At 34.8% G+C, this 17,867-nt stretch overlaps 1 protein-coding gene across 2 annotated transcripts in view; it reads left to right on the top strand.

The window, feature by feature from the left end:
• FUT8 (fucosyltransferase 8) overlaps nt 1-17,007 on the top strand; it is a 119,539-nt gene extending 102,532 nt beyond the window's left edge. For both annotated transcript variants that reach the window (XM_061343785.1, XM_061343784.1), the window contains exons 8-11: nt 2,308-2,554; nt 3,748-3,924; nt 11,359-11,509; nt 15,959-17,007. In XM_061343785.1, coding sequence (XP_061199769.1) covers nt 2,308-2,554; nt 3,748-3,924; nt 11,359-11,509; nt 15,959-16,276 — 893 coding nt within the window. In that variant the 3' untranslated portion in view covers nt 16,277-17,007. The remainder of the gene's footprint in view (nt 1-2,307; nt 2,555-3,747; nt 3,925-11,358; nt 11,510-15,958) is intronic.
• Nucleotides 17,008-17,867: the final 860 nt, after the last annotated feature.

The raw sequence follows: 17,867 nt of genomic DNA, 5'->3' as shown, positions 1-17,867 counted from the left end.
TTCACAGCAAGTATTGCAGCTTCATTACTATTCAAACAACATATCACATACAGCTGAAAGCTAAAACATTTGTTTTGATTTGGTTTGTTCTCCCTCCCCCATAGTCTTTGGTATTCTTGTGATTTTGGTGTATTTCAGTGTAGTTTGCTGTATGCTACGAGCTTTTCTAGTTATTGCTGTCCAACCTTGTTTTCTTCAAAGCCTTAAGACAGACTATGGAAATTGATAGTATGGATCTATGTATAGGGTGCTTTTCAGGGCCAGAATGCCAAATAGTGGGTTAGGTCCCTCAATCAGCTTCATCAACGGCAAGACTTTCCAAACGGCTGTTTTCACACAACATAGTTTTCCAGTGATAGAATGAAGTTTAAGAAATTGCCAGTAATACCAGACTTGATAAAAATTCATCTTTTTATATGCACCTTTGCATCTCTGCTTTTTCTTCTCAGAACTGCAGCAAATTTCTTCCTCTAATTTAGGATTGGAGTCTTTTTTTTCTTTTCTTGGCTAAGGTTGCTCTTGCTTCTTTTACCATCTTGTTCCTTCCCCCACTCTCAGTTGAGGGTGATGGAACCTTGTCCTGGTTTCAGCTGTAACAGCTGGGTTTTCTTTCCTTCCTAGCATTCTTTCATGCAATATCAAGCTGAATGTTTCTTGACTTGACACCTACACCAGGTTTAGCACTTTCTGGTTTCAGGGTTCTTTTCTTAATTGCAGCTTTCTTAAGAAATGCTGATAAAATATTATCCATCTTATTATAAGAAAACTTAAATGCTCAGTATTTTTACTAGGTTTATGAGTTTTTACTAAATCTTTTCCTGTAGGTGCACTATAGTAGATGGTAAAAATATGAATTGGCTTCTTGAATGAAAAAGTATCATCCATACCTGCAGTACATATTCTATGGAAAATTATTCTAAAAGATCCCTCTGCAGTGTTATATAGTGCAGTGATGACATATCAACATATAGATACAGCTGTGGGGACAGATATTCCAAATCTGTTAAAAATTAATTGAAAATATTCCCGATCACAGCAAACATTCCTTATTTAAATAGCCATTTCTTAGAGAGTTACTGATGAAATTTGACTAGTTCAGTAGGCTCACTGGTGTTAATGTAGTATTCTGGCAATGTATGACTGCAGCATATGCTTGTCAAATTTCTAGGACTTTGCCATAACTATATTGAAATTGTTTTTAGTGCATGTAAAAGTGTTTTAACCCTAGGGATTTTTAACTGTTCTTAAAATAAGAATCATTATTCTTGCTCTGGTTTGATTTTTTCATTCTTTAGGTTTAACTGGTAATCAAAAGTTATATGAGTTTCATTTGCAGATATTTAAAACAGGTTATTGTCGTGGCTGGTGAGCACTCAACAGACAACTAGCTATCTTTGCCAATAAACACTGCAGACAATGAAAATACGCTTTTGGAAGAAATGAGCACACTAGAAGTCTCACCTGAAATGTTTGATGTTTCAAAACTGCAGTGCTTTGTATTATGTTGTCAATCTATCAGAATTTATTACAGTATATGAAACTAGCTTTGAATTATCAACTATGTAGACACTTACGTTCATGTAATTTGTAAGAACTCTTATAAAGACTGTTTAGTGGTTTACTGATCCTTGAAAGTCCCATCTAAAACATCTGTATATTCCACTTCAGTTAGTATTTAACATACCTATATGTAAATCGCATGCTTGTTTAGTGCTTGGCTGTTTTCCTTGATCTATTTAATTTGGTGCTTATCTTCACCTTTTCAAGACAGGAATTGTCTCTTTCTGTCCTTTCTCCTCTTCTGTCACTAGAGAAGCTAATTCAGTGGTCCAAATGATGTCTATGCTGAGATTTACTGCAGTAGAATGTATTCAAAATTGAAGCAGGACTGTATAGTTATTTTTTAACAATTTCTTGTGCCTTGAAATATTTCTTTATTTTTTAAACAAGTAACTGAATTATAAGCATTTTAGATAACAAGTCTTTTCAAGTGAGCCTTAGCACAAAGTAATAATGTAGTTGTATATGAAAAAGTATGAATACATAAACAGGAACACTTCTTATATTTTATTAATAACAAGCTGGTAAAAAATTAAGGATCTTCAGCTTTGTTTTACTGGAGTGGATTGTTAGATACAGTTTGTATGTAAGCCTAGTTAATTTTTTTAATGCTGTTTTGAAAAAGTAGAGCAAGGGTTAGGTACTTCTTTTGAAGATAGTTTAGCTGATATGTTTGGGATGTTGCTTGCCAATGGTAAAGCTTATTAATAAACTCCTTGACTCATCCTAGTGTGTATTTTAAAACAGGTGAGGCTAATGATAAGGATGTTCAGGTGGTGGAACTTCCCATTGTTGACAGCTTACACCCACGGCCACCTTATTTACCGTTGGCTGTCCCTGAAGACCTGGCTGATAGGCTAATTCGTGTACATGGGGATCCTGCTGTGTGGTGGGTCTCGCAGTTTGTGAAATACTTGATACGTCCACAGCCTTGGTTAGAAAAAGAAATAGAGGAAGCCACAAGGAAACTTGGTTTCAAACATCCAGTGATCGGGTGGGTATTTAGTTTTCTTTTTAACTCTCTGTGATATTTAATATATATATATAGTGCTTTGTGTTCAGGACAAACTGTTTTATGATGGTTACTCAAGAGCCTCTAGCATTTTATGGGGAGAAGGTGTGCTTTCTACGTGAAGCTATTATTTTTTAACTGTGCATAATACAAGTTGATTAGAAGTACTTCTTCAGCATACTTGTCCACCTATGATTTGACTGATGTCCTTCTATAGCTACTAGTGTAATACAGAATTTCATTCATGTAATTGCCTTACAGCTTGTATTCCAGACACCTTTCTGTCTGGGTCTTCTTTTCAAGTGCCTGTAGCCTTTACATTTGAGGAAAAAAGGCTAAGCCTGCATTTTATATGCCACAATCCACAACTAATTTTATTGTTGACTGCACCTAAACATGGTATGTGCTTTTCCATTTCCTGCAGATGCTTTCACTATTGCTGTTTCTTATCAGTAACTATGTATTGGAAAGGTCCATATGGGGAGAAGAAAGGAAAGCATCTATAGGCAATAAAGAACAGCTTGTGGAAGAAAAGTTTTATTGTCATATAACATGAAAAATGTTGTTGTTACTTCTACTAGAGTCTGCAAACACTGCTTCCTTTGCCAGAATTTGCCTTCAATGCTTAATCTTTCTTTCTGTAGGAGTACAAAACAGGTCTGTCCAAGAGTTAGTTGGCTTTTGACCATTGAGTCAGTAAGCCACTTCACCATTGAAGACATGTTAGATTTCAAGCAAATGGGGAAGATGCATTTAACTTCCTTCATTCAAACCCTGCGTTGCAGGTTGTGTCACAATATATCCATGATGCAAATACTCCTATTTTGCTTTTGGACTGTATTTATGAAGCATTATCTAATGACACCAGATAACCTTCTGCATAAACAGAATATCTTGTATGCTATAATTATCTCTCCTTCATTCTTTTCTTTCAGTTACCCTTTGCCTTCCTTGCAAGATTATTATATTGCTTTCAAGAACAGACTGACAGCTAACTTCATGTTGTCAGTGTGTCTTGATGGACATCAATGAATCTAATCCTTTCTTGTTTTATGTAGGGATTCATTTTAATATGCATTCTAGAAGTGCACGCATGAAATGTAAAGTTAAAATTTCAGTTGCTCAATTATTAATTGTATTTATAAATTGAAATCTGAGTTTCTGCCTTTTTCCAGTGTTCATGTTCGAAGGACAGACAAAGTAGGAACAGAAGCAGCATTTCATCCCATTGAAGAATATATGGTACACGTTGAGGAACGGTTTGAACTTCTTGCTCGCAGAATGCATGTTGATAAAAAAAGAGTGTATTTGGCTACTGATGACCCTTCACTGTTGCAAGAGGCAAAATCCAAGTAAGATGAACTATGTTTGTGTTACAGTTTGTGCCTTCTGGTTAGCTTTACAATTTCTGACTATTGTGTGCACAATTCTTAAGGTTTTTTTGCTTGTTTTTTTTTTTAAGCTATTAATTTATTTTGGTTATAATTTATATATTAGATTGCATTTCAGCTTCCAGTGATTCTGATTTTTCTCTGAGACATTCTTTTTTATTTTGGATGATTTTTTTTTCTGCAAGTATGCTTTTCAAAGTTTAACGTTAAAAATCCAGAAGAGCAGAGCAAGATACCTGTGACTACTTAAAAACAAACCTGTAATGCTGTAAAGGGCAAATAAAAATAAAAATATAAATAATAAATACACCAAACTTTCTATAGAACATAGATATTAAAAATAATCACAGAATGGATTGAGTTGGAAGGGACCTGTGGATTTCATGGAATCATAGAATAGTTAGGGTTGGAAAGGACCTTAACATCATCTCTTCCAACCCTCTGCTGAAGCAGGTTGCCAGAGAAGGTTTTGTAAGCTGGTTGACAACCTTTTGATGACCTTTTCAGAAAGATTCCTATATAGTGAATTTAGAAGACTTTCACCTTTCATGCTGAATAATTTTAAAGTTTGTCCTTAAATATATGTAGGATTCTCAATCTGTAACACTGTCTCTGTCCCTTATTTGCTTCTTGCCCTCTTCTAGCTCTCCAGAACATGGGTTTACAACCTACCTTAGGTATAGGATATCTCAGCTTGTCACAGAAAATATAGCTGTGTTCAAACTTGGAAATGCACAGTGTGCATTTATTTACTCCTAACATGGCCTGTATTTTTATGTAAAAACTCACTGTTAAGTTGCATGCCTTGCAAGGTGCCACTGAGATGGCAAACCCTTCTGCTTAGTAAAAGAAAGTAAGCACATATGCAAGAATAATGTTCCATATTTAACTGTTTCTTTTTTGGGTTATGGTGCTTATGGTACATAAACGATTTCACAAAAGCTAATTGCCATGACAGTGGAAACTTGGATATCTATATCAGAAGCATTGAATTGAAGTGTATTCATTACTGAGCACAAGTTAGCACATTTTCCTTTTGAGTACTACTTATTTATCTGTCTACTCAATAGCACCTATTTCTGTTTCCAAAATTTTTTCTCCCTTGAACAGAAATGTATGCTTTGGGTGTGTTTTTTTTTTTAATTAAAGCAAGGGAATTAAAATTTTAAAATGAAGGTAACTCCAAAGTAGGAACTTTTTTAACTGTTTTATTCTTGGTAGACATGCTTGGAAAAATATATAAGATTATATTCTGGATTACAAATTGGTTTTGGCATAAGGTAAGTGGAAAATATTATTTTGTAGTAGAGCATTGCAAGCCTGTGTGTTTCGATTGTGCTATTTCTATTTTTCTTTCATATCTACAAATGGCTACTGTTCAAAATGATGGAGTTTTGAAAAAACTAAATGAATACACACAACTCCAGATGATGGCAATCGAATCCTTCCTTTTTTGTATATGTAGAGACAAGAACAATAACAGAAACAATTATGATAACATAACATTTAAAGTGCAAATCTGAAAGTGCAAATCTGAACAATGAAAAGACAAGTAATAAAAAAACGAGGTTACAATATTTAATTAATCTACGTTGCCTGAAATGACTTTAATTACTGTTTGTAACATGACAGATTTCAGTATTGCTGTAGCAAACTTAGTTACGCTTTTTTTTTGTGTTCAGCTTTCAATCCTTAGCACAGTATACTTTAGTGTTGTGAATAATGAGATGTGCTACCTATGTAAACATAGAGTTGCTTGCATGTTGCTTGATCAAGCAGAAGGCATTTGAAACTTCCCATGATTTCATAGATGCAGTTTGATGTTTCAGCACTTAAAGGCATCTAAAGACAGGTTAAGGTCAGGTTTTTAGAATAAAGAACCTTTTCATCCTCTTCTTGTGAAGAAAAATACAAATTAGATTACACTTCTGACAAAAAAAGTTCCAGTCACACTGAACTACCAAGCTTTGACACAGACGGCTGTCACAATGTACCACAGTAGCTTATGTTGCATTCATTATTGGGTGCTGTAATACTAGTGAGTACTAGCTAGATATTATATCTGTCTATACATGAGAATGATTGGCTGTCAAACATTGTTGGCATTTAAAATTTTGCCAACATTCACATGAATAGGCATGTTTCTATTAAGAGAAGTGTTTCAAACTATTCATAGTCATGAAAACAGAAATGTTTTGACTGAAGTTTCAGAAACTTCCCTCGCATTCAGATGTCTACCAACTGCAAGTATGGTGGTGGAGTTAGTACTATCGATGCATAGTGGTTTTTGTTTTCTTTTCCAAAAGGAAGAAAGAAGTGAACGTATTTTCAGAATTAGGAGAGGAGCATGGTAGACAGTTCAACAGCTTTTATAACTATGGGATTAAAGCACTTAATAGAATCATAGATGGTTTGGGTTGGAAGGGACCTTAAACTCACCCAGTTCCAATCCCTTTCCAACAGATCAGGTTGTTCCAAGCCCCGTTCAACCTGACCTTGAACACTTCCAATGATGGGGCAGTCACAGCTTCTCTGGGCAACCTGTGCAGTGTTTCACCACACTCAGAGAGAAGAATTTTTGCCTAATGCCTAAACTAAATCTCCAGTCTGTCAGACTGAATCCATTCCTCCTTGTCCTGTCACTCTCCAGACTTCTTGTAGGCCCCCTTTAGGTACTGGAAGCTACTCTAAGTTCTCCCCAGACCCTTCTCTTCTCTAGGCTGAGCAAGCCCAACTCTCTCAGCATGACTCCATAGCAGAGGTGCTTCAGCCCTCTGATCATCTTTGTGTCTTCTGGACTTGCTTGAGCAGGTTCACGTCCCTCTTGTGTTGGGGCCCCCAGAGCTGAATGCAGGACTGCAGGTGCAGCCCAGGACACGGCTGATTTCTGAACTGCGAGAATACACTGCCAGGTCATGTTGAGTTTTTTGTCAGCCAACATTTGACAATTTCTAGAGCGAGGTGCCCCTGCCCATGGCAGGGGGTTGGAACTTGATGATCTTAAGGTCCTTTCCAACCCTAACTATTCTATGATTCTATGATTTTTCTTAGCTAAGTGATATCTAAGTTAGGGATCGTGTAAATTGCTTGCTCTTTGGCTGATTTAATAGTTTTTTAATATAATTTTTTGAATTTCTAGTATACATGTTTCTAGCATGCATTATATGCAGCATCTCTCTTTAAGGCAAAGTATTGAAAATAATGCAGTTGAACATGTGAACAGATTCTTAAGAAACCACATTTAATACCTTTCTGGTTTATGTATTAATCTGTTTAGGTCTCTGTCATGTAAATAAGCACTCAAATTCAACAAAATACATTCTTCCTTTTAAAATATTTACCTGTCAAGTTATATGTATTTTGCTTCTTCAGTGTTTTTGCAGTAATTTTCCTCCTTTATGAGGTCTTGTTTTTTCTAGCACTTATGAAAACTCCCCCCCCCCCTCAGTATTTCACTATTTACTTCCACAATAGCAAGTTAATGTCTTTTCTCTGTGTGTACTATCTATATTTCAGTTGTTGTAACTGTCCCTGCCCCGAATCATAGTATGTCTGATACATACAATTCAGTAAAGCTTCAAAGTTCTTCAGCCTGGTGAACAGCTCATACATTTTTCAATCCATTGTAGAGCAAGACCTGAACAAACACATTATTTCTTAACCCATCTGTTTACACACATGCTCACACTCTTCCTTTAGAGGGAAGAAAATTTGCATTGCCTGTTCTGGACACTTTCCCAGTTGTAGCAAATTGAGAGCTGGAGCATGGGACTCGACTTGGTTTGTACCTGCTAAACAGTGTAGAGATAAGATATAGTTAACACGGCTAGTTAAACAGCTTCTAAAACCAATTGGAACTTGAAATAGTCTCATAACTGTGTTTGGTTTGTATCTGAGGCTGGTAGTTGCAGGATGGAAAGAAAGATTTTGAACTCTCTCTTCCCTGCCTTGCTCTGATTTCTTCTTTTCCCCTTTTCCTAAGGGGAAAAAGAAAAAAAAAAAATTCCTTTCTGGCCTAAATATGAGTTTCATGAATATATTCGGTAGCTTTAGAAGAATTAGATTTATATTTTTTTTAGATATGTTGAGGATATATGCTATGTATATATAGTCTGATACAGAGAAACCAGCATTATGCTGTTTTGTTTGATCTTCACAGTCTTCTCCTTTCCTGTATATAGAAGAGAGTGTGTGGGTAATTTCTTTGGAAAGCTAGAAGGGATCCTACTCTATTTAGGTAATGCTGTCAGTTAAGAATATGACATCTTGGTATTTATTATTCATTTACAATGCATTCAGGAATCATAGTAATAGGATCATGTCTGTGTTCTGCTTACAAAAAAAAAAAATCCCAAAAGCTTATAACAGATATATTACATTAATCACAACACAAATACAGACAGAAAAGGGAATAGAAGGAAGCAAGAGCTAACTATAGAGCTTTAGGAGTTTCATTTTGTCTGTTCTTTGTAGTCATTGTGTAAGAATAGCTTTAAATAGAATCTAAAGCACTGTAGTGAGTGGGAAGGAAAATTAAACCTCGCCTGATGCGGGAAGTCAGTGGGCCACATAAGGCTAAGCTTGAGAGGAACACAGGTTTGGCCTTTTACTGTATTTTTCTTTATGCTCTGCTTTCAGTCTGTGTTGGAGACAGGATGCTGGACTAGAACTCTTTGGTCACACTGAGTATGGCTGCTATTATACTCCCATTTTAGGATGTTTAAAAGAAACCTCTTTTCCTAAGCATGAATATAGCAGTATGTGCTATATGTGTGTGTGGCTGACCTAGTTTCAGCTGTAACAGTTGTGCCGCAACAGTGGCACAGCATAAAAGTGCTTGTTTGAAAACTTAAAATACGTGAGTAAATAAATGCTAAGCTCGGATCATTGCTTGGAAGAAATGGGTTCTGAAACTGTTGGTTGAGTGAATTTGGCTCAACTTTACAAAATGTCATTGAACACCAAATTTAAAAGCATCTCAAAGACTGCAGAAGAAGGAGAAAAAAATTAAATACGTGCATGCAAAGATGTGTGAATAATTGTTTGAGTTTGAGGGTTTTCAGTTTTGTTTTGTTTTTTTAACAGATTCAGTATGATGCACTTTTTGGTGTGCTGCTTTTGTGAAGCTGTTAGACTGATCTTTTGCTAGTAGGAAATCAGATTCTTCAGGAATGGTTCTTTTGTCTTTACTCAGCATCAGGGTTCTGATTTTCAAAATCTGAAGTTACTAATTTTACCAGTATTCCTTATGCCACAAACTGGCAAAGGGTGTGCAGATATCTTCAGTATATTCACTGTCGATAGAAATGACATCTTCTGTTAAACATTCTTTGTGTTGCTCCCCTCGAACTTGTGTCACTGATGCCCATCTCTGTTCCTCAGCTGTTTACACAGTAGAGTATGACACATTTCCATTTGGCCTGCTCTTTTTTCTTTAAAAACATACTAATATAATTCAAACAATGGAAACAGAATGTATCACAAATCTTGTGTTGTCATCTGTTGTATTTTAAGAGCTGATTAAATATTGATGTTAATTTTAGACCTGCAAAGATAAGAAAGAAAATTATCATTGTGATAGAGTTAATTCTGAAAAAACTATTTCTTATATATGCTTCTATAATTTCGCAAAAGAGGTCAAATCAGTTACTCCAGATGAGTATTTCCACCTTCTCTTCCTTGTGTTTTTGTTTTGTCTTGGTTTTGATGTAACATGAACTTCCCCTGACATTAATGATCAGATGCGCTCTTTAAAGTTGTCATCCTATCTTTAGGAAATTTACCACACATACGTTATTTTTGTTAGAGCAGGTGTTTCTCTGCTCATACATAACCATAAAATAATAATTATTATTTTTACATAATTATTATGTATTTTACATAATTATTTAACAGAACATAAAATTCTCTTAAGATCACTGTAAAGAGAAAGTAAATTCTTCCTGAAATATGGAAGTTTTCCATGTGGGTTCTTGATTCACTCTTGAGATTAAATGTCTTGATTTGGTGGTTGCAGCTAGACAATGTTAAATGAAAGAAACTTGCTATATTTCAATATTAAAGTGGAATAAGCTAGGCATGTTCTTTTAAGAGGTTGTCATAATTATGTCTACTGTATGTCCAGAGCATATGCACACACTGCGTGGTGTACAAGAGCATGCTAACTTCAATATCTTTCCAGTAACTCTTGAGTGTAAACCTTATTCTGAGCTACATTCAGCATAGAATTGTCAAGCTTTGAAGCATGTAGTTACAGGTCTAAGTTACTGTTGCTCCAGCATTAGTGTTATTTAATTCATTAAACAGCGTATGAGTGATTAATTCATAAAATGTAATATTAGCTGCCTTACTATCTTATCTGAGATACTGATTTATAATTGCTATGAAGTGGTATATATGAAAAATAGATTTTATTTGAATTATTTTGTAATTAGCCCTGTAGTTGTAATTTTGTAGTTGGCAGTTACTCATATGAGTTGCACTTCAGGATTGAAATATAATTATTGTGTAGCAGCAATATAATTATCATCTTTGTTACACGTACCTGGAATTTCTCATATAAAACTTACCTTTGGTAGGAGGCTGACTGAAAACTTAATTATTTTTTCTACTTTTCATAATTTATTTCAAATTTCAGTTCCCCAGGAAAGGAATACAAATGTTTTGAGAAAGACCATCCTTTTTCAACACTTTTTAAAAGTACTTTTATTTAATTTTAAAATTCATTGTTTCCTGTTAAAAACTTGTAATGTTATTTGAAAATAACATAAACCAAGGATTCATATTTCAAATAAAAATATTTTGACTGCAAATATCACTATTTTGTTTATAATATTTTCCAAGAAATTTTGCATTTATTTTCTTTTGGTTAGTAAATTGCAGAATTTTTCTCCTAATAACTGTAAAGATATTTTTGTTGTTAGTTGAGATTTGTTTATTTAGCTCATCCCTTTTACAGGTGACTGAGTTTTCTCGCACAGTGTCATGATCATTATCTAACAGAGTATGGTAATAAGATGTAGTCTAGTAAGAACATAATCCCATATTCTATTTAGTAGTAGGGAAATTAAGTTACCTGAGTTTATTTCATTGAAAAATCAGTAAAATTAGCAGAATGTGACATATACTTCCTGACATTTTTTTACTTCTTTTACAGTGTCAGGTCTCAGACTTACAATGTCTATTTATTTATTTATTTATGGATAAAGAGAGGAAATGCTTGGAAGCAGCAGTAACATTCCAGAGTGTTCAGTAAAATTATAATGCATTCCCTGTAAAGCAGAGATGCAAAGCAAATTAACACCCTTATCTTGCAGCATAAATGATGCTTCCTCAGAAAAAATGAAATTAAAAAAACAAAAGACTTTGCAGTTAACATGATTTGTATTTTCACAGGTATCCAAATTATGAATTTATCAGTGATAACTCCATATCCTGGTCAGCAGGACTTCATAACCGTTATACTGAAAATTCCCTAAGAGGTGTTATTCTGGATATTCACTTCTTGTCGCAGGCAGACTTCCTGGTCTGTACGTTTTCATCCCAGGTAAACTGCAATGCAAATACAATATAGAGTGTATGTACCAGTTGTAAATCTTAGTTTTCTTCATGCTCATGTTACCTTATTCTCAGTGGTCTCTCATGAAAACTTCAGGGAAGAATTAAAGGCTCAGTATGGTATGTGAGCATTTAAAGGACTGTAAGTACGGGTTGATTGCTTTTCCACTGAAGTTACTGGCTTAATTAAGACATTGGAAATGAGCAAGAAATTATATTAAACATGTGGAAGAGTTCCTTGTTTTGCATAAAGTTAATGTGTGACTTGTATCCATCCATTTCTATGCAGCTTAGTTAAGGCATTTAAAATAAGTAAACCCAATTTTAAACGTGTTTAACGCTTCATAATTTTGCATAAAGTTAATATATAACTTGTGTCTATCCATTTCTACACATCATTACACTCCACTACTGTTCAAAAATGTCTGCTGTTGCTTTAGTTGACTGTGACAATGAAAAAGAATTAAGAAAGCAGACATTTTTCTTCAGTCAATTACATTTCTAGCAATTTCTAGCATTTATGGCAGCTCCATAAATGTGAATTCTGACCACTGTAATCCGTACAGACTTCCTGTTGCAGATAATTATATCCTACAAGCATATCCTTTCTTGGGCGGTCTGATGAAGCAAGTTGGAGTCCATTAGAAAATGGAGTCATATAGTTGTGATCGTTGGCATTTTCTTGTTTATTATGTCATATTGTATAATAATTTAATATATAATGAAAAGCTGTTGTAAAAGCTGGTTTCAGATTGGAAAACGGTATTTTGGGACTGATACGCTGATCCACCTAATTCAAGTATGGCAAAATACAATTAAAATCAAACAAAGTGTATGTTTTTTAACCTGCCGTTGTCATATATGCTCTTAGGTGACACTCTTGGTTAGGAAAGTATTCAACTATAGATAGTGATAGATTATGATCACGCATGATTACACAGTTACATGGAAGTGAAGACAAAACTGAAAGTAAAAATTTACTTCAAACCCAAATTTTTCCATAACCTCAAATGTAAATTGTCTCTTGCATTGTCATGACAACTTGATAGGTAACAAGCATAATATTAACATTGTTATATGGTTGATACAGTGATGTATTGACCTTGACAGCCAGAATTCTTAATAGCATTACCATAGCAAGAAGACAGCCAAACAGAAAAGTATAGAAAAGCCTCTTATCCCACAGTCGTGCTTGTGGGTAGATTTTTTTTTCATTGTTTATTAAACCCTGTGAAGAAAATGACATTTTATAGCATACTTAGGTTACTATAGCCTAAGTCAGACCAAGACATGAATAAACTCCAAAGTAAAAATCCTCACTAAGAAAAGCTTGTGAGGGGCCATTCACTTTTATAATAATGCTTGATTCAGCTAAAGCATGTCCACTGAATGCGTATCACAGTGAAAAGGGTGATTATCAGCTGATACCTGGGGTTGTCTTACATTCCACACATGCGTTGGCGTAGAGGCAGTTCATATTCTGCAGGAAGAGTTATGCGGTCTTGGATAAAAACCTAACAAGAAATCTAGAACATTTTCTGCTATTATTATATTCACATAACTGTTAAAAATGGTAAATGTTTGCTTTAACTAGAACTCTTCATATAAACATAGGGGGAAAAAAGTGTTTAAATACAGGTACAAATGGCTTGGACAGAATATATTGAAATTGAATTGTACATGTTGGAGTCATGTTTATTGACATAGTTAAGGTGATACTAGTTGATCGTGACCTCTGGGGGTCATCTGGTGCAACCTCCTTTGAGGGTACCTTTGAAGTACGTGGTATCTTTGAGTTTCAGTCTCCTGCGTGTCCCTGCATTTCACACTAGACATGTTTGCTGGATGACGTATTTGGATTTCCAGAGTTGCATTAAGTTCAACTGAAGTCTAGGAAATCCTGTACTAAACCATTACTTTCAATAGCTGGGACTATGAATTTGGTCCGAGCATCTAGTTAATTTATTCTGGGCAATTTCTTCTGCTTTAATAATTCAAACTCTGCAAAAATCTTATAACACCAGTTTTACTGGTCAGGCAACAATGTAATTGATATACATTGGGCTTTTCTAAGGTCTGATGCAAGGTTTCCCACTGTTCATAAAGATTTCTCTTTTATGGTTGTAAAACTTGATCCTCTCATCTCTAACATTTGAACTACTATCCCTGTCCTTTCATCAGTGAAATGAACAATTTGGTAATTACTTTGGCATTGAATGTAAGCAAAATGAGGCTGTTAATGAGTATCTTTTGTCCAGTCTGCATGAAGAGAAAGTAAGGATAAGAATATAGTCTTAATTTCCAGTGTGATTTTGGACTTCAATCGATTGCATGCTGACTTTTTTCCATTTTATTTTCCTTGCCAGACAGAGTCAAAACTTCATTATGAGGTATTAAGAGAAAATTATAGTATATGTGGATAGAATCAGGTGCTTTATGAAGTCCCTTGTATTAAATCTTATTATGCTACCAAAACTAAATGAATACTGATAGAAGCTTAAGGATAGGTATTTCATTACAATACTGTTAAAAGAAATTAGGCCTATCAAGTGATGTGAAGTCAAGGGAAACAACCTACATTGGCACTGCATTTCAGCAAAATCATATTAATTGAGGAGTATAGAAAAACCAGATGGTAGTTACACAAATCGTAACACAGGAGCAGAATTAAGATTGCACATTAAAACAAAAAGCTTTTTTGTCTCTCCAGTCTTCATTTAGATGAAATTGTAGCTCCCTCTGCCTGACATATTTGTCTTCATAATCTCATTTCCTTCCAGAATTTATTAGTCATTGTACGTGTAAGTATACAGGCTGCAAAATAAATGCATGTGTGAATAAAAAAGGGAAGGCTGACTTTAGCTACAATACTGCATGTGGATTCTTTGCCTGCTGCCCTCAGCAGCTTACAGTTTAGTTACCCAGATGAGAGGAGATATTGTACGTTTTATGTCAGATATGCAGGACACTCACCAGAAAAGCATTTCTCCTGCAGTGATTTAAAATCTCTTACAGAAAGTCTGTGTGTATTCTCCTCCTGAAGTACACACACACACAGAGAAGAAAACATCAAAACAGTCACAGAAGCTATAAAATAAATAATCTCTTGCCAGTGTATGGGTAATCAAGTTTATTTCTATATTATGCGGTATAACAAGTACTTCGAAATAATTAACTTTAGCCTGATGTTCTGAGAGGTACTTTTGAAAAGTTATTTCAAAGATCAGATGGAAAGGGATAAAAGGAAATCTATTACATTTTTTTTTTTAAAGTGACTGCCTCTCGCAAAGGTAGGAAGGTACAAATATGTCTTTGTTGACTGATCAAAGTTCTATTCACCATATCTTCAGAGGGAGAAAAGTAAAATCAAGCTTTACTATATTTACGTAGACTGAAAGTTATGAAAAATCTCAAATGCTTCCTCATATTGAAGTCCACTGTATTGTTAGTTTATCAAGCTCTGTCAAGTTTACTTAAAATCAGAAAAAGATTCAGTAATGTAGATTAGAAGTCAGAAAGGTCACAGTGTTCAAATCAGATGCTTGACAAAGAAGAGCTTTTTAGCCAGTTGCTCAAAAGAGCTTTGTTTAATATAGTGGCAGCCTTTTGTGTTTCTAGCAATTCTGAGACACACAACACGATTCTGATGTGGGGACCTGGTTTTCAGTCTGAAGAAAATTCCTTTTGTAGAATGCTATACAATGACATTTCAAAATGCATCTTTCTTCTCACCAACATTGTTATTATCCTGCTGGAATTTAGTTTCACTTAGGTGTCTTCCAAGTTGCCAACAGTCATAATTCTGCAGCAGTTCTAATATTAACAACGTTTTAAAGCCTCGGATTTCTAGAACTGCTCGATTGTGAAAATTGGAGCTTTCCTTAGAAAAGTAAATGCAAAGCCTCATTATTGCAGAATAAATTTTGAAAACATAAGTTCTAAATGTTTAAAGGGAAGTAAAACACAGTTTTTATTAGTAGTAGAAAAGGAAAGCAAATTTGCATCTACATTTGATTTGCTACATATCATTAATTTTATAAAGCAGGGTGGCAAGTGTTAATATAGATGTTTCAAATCTTCAGGAAAAGTAGGCTGTTCTAATTTTTTATCTTTTTATTTAGCTGCTTTATTTATCTACTGAATCTGATCACCAGAGTACTCATGAAAATGCTGCTGCAAGATGTTGTGCTTCTTGTTAGAGATATACAGGGTTTTGGGTGTTTTGGATTATTTTTGTTGCTTGGTTGGGTTTTTTTAGTTGTGTTTTGGAGAGTTTGTGCCTTTTCGTATGTTTGTTTTATTCAGTTTTGGTTTTGTTTTTTAATCTGGACATTCCAAACCTTGATTGTCTTGTGAAATTTGTTACACATTGGTTGCTGACTCCTGTGGTATGTTGCAGGTACAAACAATATTTATGACTTTTCCTTTGTTTCCTAAGGTTTGTCGAGTTGCCTATGAAATTATGCAGACATTGCATCCAGATGCTTCAGCGTATTTCCATTCTTTGGATGATATCTACTACTTTGGGGGACAGAATGCCCACAACCAGATTGCTATTTATGCTCACCATCCTAGAACTGCAGATGAAATTCCTATGGAACCTGGAGATGTAATTGGAGTAGCTGGAAACCACTGGGATGGTTATTCAAAAGGCATCAATCGGAAATTAGGAAGAACAGGCCTCTACCCATCATATAAAGTTAAGGAGAAAATTGAGACAGTCAAGTATCCTACATACCCAGAAGCTGACAAGTAGATTGAAAGGAAGATCATCAGCAGAAATTCTCAATTTTGATTGGTTTGAACCAGTCAACACACTAACTAATGGTTTCTATGGGATTTGAATTTGCATTTTAACATGCAGTTAAAATCAAAGCCTTTAGCAATGAAACTGGATAAGAAGCTGAGAACAAATGGATGGGCTGATATCTGAACTTAAACAGGTTTTGTTATATGCACTCTCACACATGCACACATAAACCCACACACAACAGGGAAACTGTTGTTTTATACTTTTTGTCTCTTTTCAAGATTCGTCCCAGTCATTAGTCTTACGTGAGCTTTGGGCTCTTTTTCTCTGCCATTAATTGACAATAATGTTCAGACTTACAACACTGCCACATTGTGTAATTTGAGTGACATGAACGTATTTTGTATGTACAAAATTTAAAACATGGTGCCTATATTTGAAAAAATTGTGACCTTTTTAGAAGAGCCATGGCTATTTCACAATGGGTAAGAGTCAATCTTCAACTGGTGTTACCATGACCACTGAACTTGCTTCAAACAACAGATTCCGATTTCAGACTAGATTTCTTTTACAAGTTTCTTTTTAGCATTCCATTGATTACTTCTCATCATTAATAAAATAAAGAATACATCCAACAATAAAATAATCACTGTCTGTTAGGAACTTTGTAAAACGATGTCATGAACAGATTCTTTAGTACTGGTAATATTTCTGGACATTGGGTTTTATTGGGGAGGGTGGGGAAAGACAACAAACCACACAACCCACAAAGGAAAAAGTAGCTGGAGTTTCACTGGGTTTTTACACACTCATTAGGCAGTACAGCAGCTGCTCAGTGGCACAGTGCTGCTCCATTCTGTGGATGGTGGGTTTCAGCAGGATGGCTTCACTCGCTCAATTTCTTGCATTTATTGTCCAGCACTGTTCTTTTTACCTTCTGTGTTTCTCTTCTGAAAACATGTTTTTAGAGTATTATTATAGATGGCCATTCATCATTTTGGCATTGAGTGTAGTTACTTCTAAGTAAAATATTTCAGGTTATCCCATTTATAGAACCTGTCAATCTGGAGTGCTCTAAAAAAAACCCTAACAATTTACCCAGAAAAGTAGAATATACACAAGGATAAATTTTTATGCATGACATAAAATTGTTAGTACTTAGTGTTTTGAAATATGTTGCTAGTCTGCTCTCCATTAAGAAAAGAGGTAATTTGCAGAACAATTTTACAAACAGATTTGTAGATTTGGGGGTTGTGTGTGTGTATATATATATATATATATATATATATATAAAAAAATGTACAAGATAGCAAGAGATAATTTCCAAATAGAAAGGATGTTAATAGTGTTATACAGGATCTAGTGCAATCCAGTCTGGAATACTGGAAGCGAAGAAGATGTTTACTATTCACACTGAGAAAATACCACATGAGTAACAATTTAAAAATTATGGCTGCTTGACCTTAACAAAGTAAAATTTAAAAGGCTGTTTAATAATATTTATGAATAGACCAAGGACAGTGTTGACATGATGAATGGATGCACTTGACCATAAATAAATTTTAGACTGAAAAGTAAAAGGAAAATGCTGGTGGTG

Source organism: Neopsephotus bourkii, unplaced genomic scaffold, assembly GCF_033783945.1.
Source record: "Neopsephotus bourkii isolate Nb327-2 ecotype Australia unplaced genomic scaffold, CSIRO-AGI_Nbou_v1 NB_1825, whole genome shotgun sequence".
Classification (NCBI taxonomy): domain Eukaryota; kingdom Metazoa; phylum Chordata; class Aves; order Psittaciformes; family Psittacidae; genus Neopsephotus; species Neopsephotus bourkii.
This window is presented reverse-complemented; position numbering and strand designations above follow the sequence as displayed.